At 46.1% G+C, this 8,982-nt stretch overlaps 1 protein-coding gene across 1 annotated transcript; it reads right to left on the minus strand.

Annotated features, from left to right (window-relative positions):
• Positions 1-201: 201 nt before the first annotated feature.
• Positions 202-8,086, minus strand: LOC108491512 (the record flags this gene model as incomplete). The annotated part of the gene is given in 4 exon segments (XM_029570454.1): positions 202-1,151; positions 1,154-3,715; positions 3,718-4,834; positions 7,946-8,086. Coding segments are annotated over 4 exon segments (4,770 nt in total), but the record flags the coding sequence as incomplete, so codon positions are not given.
• Between the last annotated feature and the right edge of the window lie 896 nt (positions 8,087-8,982).

Raw genomic sequence — 8,982 nt, forward strand, 5'->3', positions numbered from 1 at the left:
AGAGCTCCCCATAGTGTTAGGCATCCCCCTTCCAGGGGGTGGGTTTTCAGAAGCATTTGTGGGGTTAAGCCTCTCTCCTGCATCCCAGGGCTTTGGTGCTCCTATAGCCAATTTACAGAGTCAGCACAGGGAGATGGGGACTTCCATGACTGGGGATGAGCCTATAAACAAAAAGAATTATTAGGTATCTCTGGAGAGTCTCGTTTTTAGAGGGTTGGATGTCCTGTGTAGATGCCATTTTCCAGCGTCCTCCTGGGTCGGAGCTCTCTTGACGTGGGAAACATGGATCCAAGCTGAAATTCCATCTACTTTGAGAGCCATTGGTGTAGTCAGGAGAACCGTGTAGGGTCCTTTCCACCGTGGTTCAAGAGTCTTTACATTGTGTCTTCTCATGTACACCTGATCACCAATCTGGTAGGAGTGGGGCGTTTGTGGGCTCCCAGGCCGGTAGACAGCAGCCAAAGGTCCCCAAACCCAGTTCTGAATGATCTGGAGGGCTTGGAGTCTTGTTTTCAGGCTTGGATTATCAAAAGAAGAGGGCAAGGGGGACAAGGTTACATTAAGGACAGGAAGCGATCCTCCAAAAAGGACTTCATAAGGAGTTAAGCCATGTATAGCAGGAGTATTTCTAGCCCGAAATAGGGCTAGAGGTAGGAGCTGTACCCAGTCTTTAGTGCCAGTCTCTAAAGCTAATTTGGTTAAGGTCTCTTTAATGGTTCTATTCATTCTTTCTACCTGTCCTGAACTTTGGGGTCTGTAAGCACAATGTAATTTCCAGTTTATCCCCAATGCTGTCGCCATTCCCTGACTTACCTGGGAGATGAAGGCTGGGCCATTATCAGACCCAATTACCTTGGGCAGTCCGAATCGAGGGAAGATTTCTTCAATCAGCTTCTTCACCAGAGTCTGGGCTGTTTCCTTCCAGGTGGAGAAAGCTTCAACCCACCCTGAAAAAGTGTCTATAAACACTAAAAGATATTTATAACCATATTTTCCTGGGAGTACCTCAGTGAAATCTACTTCCCAGTTAATCCTTGGTCATATCCCTCTTTCTCTCTTGCCAGATGGGACCTTTGACCTGGTAGCATTTACCAGGGAACATGGGATACAGTCTCCCACTACCTTCTGGACTAGTTGGTTAACAACTAGATTTGTTCTTCTCTTTCTAATAGTGTCTTTAGTTTCTTGTATCCTAAGTGCATCCACTGGTGGAGTTGGGAGATTAACTCAAAGGCTGCCTTTCGGGGCAGTATGATTCGATTCTGATATTTCCACATCTTAGATTCTGGGTCCAAAGTAGCATTGAGCCCCCGAACGAGTTCCAGATCCTGCTCAGTGTAGGTGAAAAGAGCATCCCCCTCCTTTATTTGTGCTTCAATTTCAGCCTCCAGGTCCAAATGGGTGTAGAAAATGCAGGTGCCTTCTGCTGCCTGGCGAGCAGCTTCATCTGTTATCAGATTGCCTTGAGCAATCGGCCCCTGGTCTTGCTGATGTCCAGGGCAATGAATTATGCTGACCTTTTTAGGCAAGTACAAGGCTTGTGGAAGGGCCACTATCGCTTCCTTGTTCTTAATGTCCTTACCAGCCGAGGTGAGGAGTCCCTGCCTCTGGTAAATTTCCCCATGTACATGGGCTGTGGCAAACGCAGAGTGGCTGTTGGTGTAAATGTTGACCTTTCTGCCCTTTGCTAATTTTAGAACCTGAGTTAAGGCTTCTAGTTCAGCCCGCTGGGCTGATGTTCCAGCCGGCAGGGCTTGGGCCCAGATTATCTTTTTCCCATCGACCACTGCTGCCCCCGCCTTACGCTCATCGTCTTGTAGAAAACTGCTCCCATCCATATACCAAGTGGCATCTGCATCTGTTAGGGGCTGGTCAGTGAGATCTTCCCTGGTCCCATGTGTCTCTGCAAGTATTTGCTGGCAGTCTTGGGGAATCTCAGTGCCTTTCTCGGGGGCCGGTAGCAGCATGGCAGGGTTCAGGGTGGCAGGGTTACCAAACTTAAGTTTCTCTGGATTTAATAGTAGTGCCTGGTAATGGGTCACCCTGGCATTTGACAACCATCTGTCAGGAGGCTGTCTAATGATGGACTCCACTGCATGTGGTGTTATAACAGTTAGGGGCTGACCCATAGTGAGTTTGTCTGAGTCTTTAACCAGGGATGCTATTGCTGCCATGATTCTCAAGCATGGGGGCCAGCCAGCTGCCACATTGTCCAGCTTCTTTGAGAGATAAGCTACTGGCCTTTTCCAAGGTCCCAAAGTCTGAGTAAGGACTCCTTTTGTCATCCCTTTATTTTCATCTATATATAAGACGAAAGGTTTTGTCAAGTCTGGCAATCCCAGAGCTGGAGCCGTCAGCAGTGCTCTTTTTATTTTGTCAAAGGCTCTCTGGTGTTCTTCAGTCCAGACGAAAGGAATCCCATTCTTTGTCAAGGGATATAGAGGAGCCGCCATTTCAGTGAAACCCGGTATCCATAATCTACAGAATCCTGCGCTTCCCAAGAACTCTCTGAGTCCTCTGGCTGAGGTTGGTGGGGGGATAGAGGCTACTGCCTGTTTCCTGCTTTCTGTCAGCCAACGTTGCCCTCCCTCCAACCTACAGCCCAAATAGTTCACCTGCTGTAGGCAGATCTGGGCTTTCTTTGCTGAGGCCCAGTATCCAAGTTCCCCCAGTCTCAGTAGGAGAGCCTCCGTACCTTGGAGACAGCCAGCTTCTGTCTCAGCTGCTAAGAGGAGGTCATCCAAATATTGAAGAAGCATAATCTGTGGGTTTCTTACCCAAAAATCAGCCAAATCACAGTGTAGAGCTTCATCAAACAGAGTGGGGGAGTTCTTGAATCCTTGGGGAAGCTGCGTCCAGGTTAGTTGTCCCGATATTCCAGCTTCAGGGTCCTTTCATTCAAAGGCAAAGATGGGCTGGCTAACCGGGCTCAGCCTTAGGCAGAAGAACACATCCTTCAGGTCAAGTACAGTATACCATTTGTGACTGGGAGGCAAGGTGCTCAGGAGATTGTAAGGATTTGGGACAGTGGGGTGTATATCCTCTATCCTCTGACTGACTTCTCTCAAGTCTTGGACAGGTCAATAGTCATTTGTTCCTGGCTTCTTTACGGGGAGCAACAGAGTATTCCAAGGTGACTGGCAGGGGCGAAGTATGCCTATTTGTAAAAGTCTCTGAATGAGGGGTCTGATTCCCTCTCAGGCCTCTCTGCTCATAGGGTATTGTCTGATTGAAACTGGAGTTGCAGATGGTTTTAGTGTGACCACTATTGGAGGCTGGTTTCATGCCAGTCCCGGGCCTCCTGTCTCAGCCCATGCCAAAGGAATTTTACTTAGCCATTTAGATATACTGGGAGTTTCTTCTATCAGTCCCTCATATAACCGATGTTCATCCTCCAGTCGCAGGGTTAATACCTGTAATGGAGCTCCATCCTTTCCTTGCACAGTAGCTCCCTTCCTAGTGAAGTGGATGTGGGCTCCCATCTTAGAGAGTAAATCTCTCCCAAGAAGAGGATATGGACAGTCTGGGACTAGTAAGAATGAGTGGGAGACCTGTCCTGTACTGAGGTCCACTCTTCTTTCTGTGGTCCATCTCTATGTTTTCCCTCCAGCAGCCCCTTGGACCCAGGCTGTTTTGGAACTCATGGGTCCCTTGGTTGTTGTCAAGACTGAGTGTTGAGCTCCTGTGTCTACCATAAAGGTGGTCAATTGCCCCCCATCTTTAAAGTTACCCTGGACTCAGGGGGGAGCTCCTGGCCCCAACCCCCCTAGTCCCCTAAGGTCAGGACTGGGGCGGTCTTCTTTTGAAGTCTATTCAGCTTCTTTGGGCATTCTCGAGCCCAATGTCCTCTCTCCTTGCAGTAAGCACATTGATCTTTGTCCACTCGGGGTCTTCTTTTGTCTCCCAGGTCCCTACCTGGTCCTGTTCCCTGGGCTACTGTGGCCAAAATTCGACTTAACTCTTTGTTTCTCTTTTTCTCTCTTTTATCCTCTCTGGCTTCCTGTTCTTTTCTAATTCTGTCCTCTCTTTCCTCTGAGGTCTCTCGCTCATTGTAGATTTTCTCAGCTTTCCTTACTAAATCCTGTAAAGAGTACCCCTGAAGGCCCTCCAGCCGTTGGAGCTTACCATGGATATCAGGAGCTGATTGTCCTATAAAGGCCATAATAAGATCTGCCTGACGCTCCTGGGCTGTGGGATCAAAAGGGGTATACATCTGATATCCCTCTATTAGACGTTCTAAAAATCCTGCGGGAGTTTCATTTTCTCCCTGGGTTATAGCACGTACCTTTGCCAAATTGGTTGGGTGCCTTCCGGCTCCTTTGAGACCCGCTAACAGAGTCTGGCGATAAAGACGGAGACGCTCCCTACCTGCCATGGTTTCAGGGTCCCTGTTGGGTCTGGTCAGAGGAAATCCTGCATCTATTTCATTTGGGAGTTGAGTGGGTCTCCCATCCTCCCCAGGAACGTTCTTCCGGGCCTCCAGGATGACTCGCTGTCTTTCCTCTGTGGTCAGAAGTGCCTGGAGGAGTTGCTGACAATCTTCCCAAGTGGGTTGGTGGGTAAGGAGAATAGACTCAATTAAAGCAGTTAAAGCCTGAGGGTCCTGAGAAAAAGAGGGGTTATGAGTTTTCCAATTATACAAGTCAGAGGCTGAAAAAGGCCAATACTGGATCTGGTCCCCTACAGTTCGTAGAGGAAAAACCTGGGCAGTCCCGGTTCCATCAGAGGGACCCCCTCTATCTCTTCTCAGGCGGAGTCTACTAGATGGTGGGGAGGAATGATCAGGTTCAGTGGAATCAGGAGATGGATGAGGTAGTTCTTGAGGTAGAGGTGCCTGCGCAGGAGGATAGGGAGGTGGGGGATCAAGAAGGGTTAGGGAAGCTTGGTCCTCAGGGAGGACTGGCTTTTGCTTCTTTTCAGAGGAAGACTGAAGGGGCAGGAGGGAGGAGGCGAGACTTGGGGGAGCTGAAGGGATAGGGGGTCCTTGATCATTCTCTCCAGTTCCCCGAGGAGGTAGGAACAGTCATGCCCAAGATGTGGGGTTCCGAGCCAAGTCTTCCCAGGTGACTATGTAGGCCACCTGGTCCGGGTGCCCGTGTGGCCCTGGATGGAAAATGTATTCCTTAACCTGCAAAATAGTAGCAAGATCAAAAGTCCCATCTCTTGGCCATCCTTTTTCAAAAGAGGGCCATGTAGAGGAACAGAGACTCCGCCACTTCTTCTTCTGGACCTCTAATGACAAATTACGGGCTCATTCTATAACTTCCTTCCAGTGTTCTAGAGTTAAACTCAAAGGGGTAATTAATGATTGACCTATGGTGAAGGACTTTAGGAGAGAAATGGAGAAAGGGAGAGAGAGAGGGAGAGACAGAGAGAGAGAGAGAGAGAGAGAGAGAGAGAGAGAGAGAGAGAGAAAGGAGACAATGTCTAGCTAGTATAAAAAAATCAGAGGAACAAGCACTGGGGAATGGCTGGAGGTGCTGACAACACAGTGGACAGTAACAGGGATGACAGAGTATATGGGTCCAGTGTGTGTGTGGGGGGAGGCTATGGGAGGGTTTCATTTGGGAAGTGGGTATATAGATGCAGAGAGATGGAGAGGAAAAGGGAGATATAAAAAGACCATCCTGTCTTCACCCGTGAGGGCAGTTGGGGTCTGCTAAGAGGGCTAAGAGCCTTTGATTTACATCAGGGAGTGGCCCTGACCAGAAAACCTCAATTGCTCCTGTGCCTTTAACAGTCCCTCGCGAAGACTTGGACCAAGAATAAAAGAGAAGAGAAGCCAGGGAAGGCTTAAAATAGAGTGTGGAGGAAAATACAAAACCAGACCTTCCCCTTTTTAAGATACTAATACATCATCAAGCATGCACACACACCCTGTGCTATATCACATTCAAGTGGACCGGTCCTTCTTACACCCAGACACGCACGGCACTCACCATTCTTACTTGCAGGAACTGCTGCTGTTTGGAACCGTAACATTCCAGCCTTTTGTGTTATAGGATGGGGGCGCCATTGTCATCTTGCTACTTCCTGCTGGACAGGGTCGACGTGGGGGGTAGGCTGGTTTAGGGGTCCACTAGGCAGCAGGGGTTGTCTCTCCATGCATCTGAACAGGGTCCTCGATGGTTGACAGGCATTCGTATACATGTGAAGGGAAGGAAAGTAACAACTGATTAAAATTAGTGTAGGACCCCTAGACTGGGGTACCCTACATTCACGGGAGGCCGCACCCCAATAACTCAGTCCTCAAACCAGGAGATGCAATAGCAAGAGGTTTATTTCATCGATAGACAGACTTCAACCTTAATCAAAAGGAGGAAGTCCCAAATTCAGCTTACAAGCTTGCTTTTAAAGACAGAAACCACAAACCATAGGCATTCAGGCCAAGCACAGCAGAAGTGGGAAGGGGGTTTCTCGGGTGTTTTTCCAGCTTGGGTAGGGAAGCATGAAAAGGTCATCTTTTCTTCTCTATAGTTAGAATTATTTTTCCTTTTACTTCTTTGTACAGCTTCCCAGAATATTTTTCTTTAGCTTGGGAGACTTAGTTTCAGTTTACTTTAATCTGGGGGGGCTCTAATTTGATTCCATCAAGAAGAATGCTTTAGGAGGACTATTTCAGATTCCAGTAGGATGAGCATACACAATCACATCATGGGGGTTATTATGGCTTGATGCTAAAAAAGAAAGGAAGATAATTACTGTAATAAAGTGGAAGATGAAAATTGGAGAAGTACAAATAATCAATTTAAACTTGATATAATGAAGTTGTGTGGAGTGATCAAGGATCTAACTTTTTTTTTTTATTTTTTAAGAGACAGTATCACCATAAAGGCCTAGCTGACCAGGAACTCACTATATAGATCAAACTGGTCTTGATTTTGTAGAGATATTCGTTACTTTGCCCTCCAAGTGCTAAGATTAAAGGCATGCATCTAAGGATCTAATTTGTAATTAGAACTTGAGTTCATAGATTTGATATCTGTATATCCTAGTATTTTATTTTTATCATATTAAAAAAAATATAAGGTATAAAAATAAAACAGGCTTTTCTGGCACTGGGCATGTGTTAAATTGTTAAAAATCTGTTAAAATCACTGTTAACTTTAGTAATATTATTCAAGCTTATACAGTAAGCATTCTTTTATTCATTTTAGGAACAGGCAAAATCACTGATGGTGTAGCAATCTGACATCATAGTAGCAGTTGTTGAACTTTCTTCTGATGCCCAAGATAACCTGTCAGTGTGATAGACAGCCCGGCCATGCTTTTGCCAGCAACAGTCATCTTGAACACTTGTTGGAGATCTTGCAGGACCTATGAAATAAAATGCAACTGATTTTCCTGGCTTCTGAAGACTCAGCCCAAGTCCCACATTTGTGAGAGTGTTTGTATCAGACATTTACAATCTGAGACCACAACAAATAGCTTCTACCCTGATAGAGAGGGAGTACATCCTCCAGCAGAGGTTCTGCTATGCTTGGTGGCAAGGCTGTGGTTGGTTCAAAATGCAAGCCTTGATGATTGGTCAAAACACCCTTTTGTCTGCTACATAAGTAAGATGCTTAGGCTCTCTCTATTTGTTGAGGTCATAAAGAATCTTGTGCTACCTTTCCCTGGTATTGCAACATCAAATCTATTAAAGACTTTCTTCAAGTGACCTTTGCTTGACTACTTTCAGGAGTTTACACTGTGTTAGGAAGATATTGAAGGGGCATCTGAGCACAAGAGCAGCAATGAGGTTAAGGGTAGCCAGGGAGGATGGTGGGGCTCAACAACTGAATGCACCAGCATGGGAGTAGTACTGACCTTCAACAGCAAGTTGGTACTAGAATCTGAGGATCCTCCAGGCACCACATGTATCACTCCACAGCTTGAGCACTGAGGATTGGATGAGTAATGATCATATAATCCTGAGACCTGACTTTCCAATTCAAAGCATAACCAGTGCACAATAGTTGAAGAGTAGAGTCTGTGAATTATCCACGGGCAGCACCTGCAGTCTTGAACTGCTTGGTGACAGCACACAGCACACAGACACAGAACCGCTTATTGGCTCCATATCAAGAGGTCCTGTATGTCGCATGGAGGTCTGGAATGACTGTGTTTGAGTCATCTCAGCAATCCCATAGGTCCAGTTCCTGAAAATCTTCCTGGGTAACTCAACCCTCATATCAGTCCCAACAAAGAAAAGTACCTAGAATCCTCCTGGCAGTGGCCAATCACAACTTAAGGAGCAATTCACTTCATGTAGCCAGTACATGAAGAAAACAGGAAGTGTAAGAAGGATGTTGTTATGAGATAGTTGACATTAAGGAGACAGAGAAGAGAACCATCAGATCCTGGTGGAAGGAAAGGATCAAAGGAATGATGAATATCATGACCAAAGTATTTGACTCCAGGCTGTTAACTTACCTCTGCCAAGAGCCAAGGGTCATAATTACAGGGAAAACACAGAAAAGTTACACTTATAATTAAGGGCCTTGCAAGGGTATTATAATATGCCTATGATTCTACTTGCAGTCTGCCCCTGCTGGATGCTATCAAACATGGAGGGGACACGCTTATCTGTAAATACAAGGAAGCATATTTAGAATACAGTAAGAATTTACATTGGTCTAAGGATGTGGCAAAAGCAGTTTTTTTTTTTCTCTAGGATCTATGACCTCCCTAACCATGTATATTTGATTACATTTACAGTATCACACATAAGTTCTGTCCCACTGAACAGGGATTAATTCCAGTGAGATGGCTGTTGATTATCCCCAAAATAAAAGTGCTACTACTGCACCAATAGCAATAGTTTCCTGGGCTGTTTATTAGGCTTTTTGGTTGTCACCACTCATCAAAAGAGCTTCTCTTCCCATAGATGGAGACTAGCAGTGTTCCCCAACTGGCCAAATATAGAGAATAATTATCTGTGAGATGACTAGTCCTAAGTGATTTATTTTCAATGCAACTTCTGCACATAACATGAATGCA

The sequence above is a fragment of the Nannospalax galili genome, unplaced genomic scaffold, assembly GCF_000622305.1.
Source record: "Nannospalax galili isolate Female #2095 unplaced genomic scaffold, S.galili_v1.0 scaffold903, whole genome shotgun sequence".
NCBI classification, from domain to species: domain Eukaryota; kingdom Metazoa; phylum Chordata; class Mammalia; order Rodentia; family Spalacidae; genus Nannospalax; species Nannospalax galili.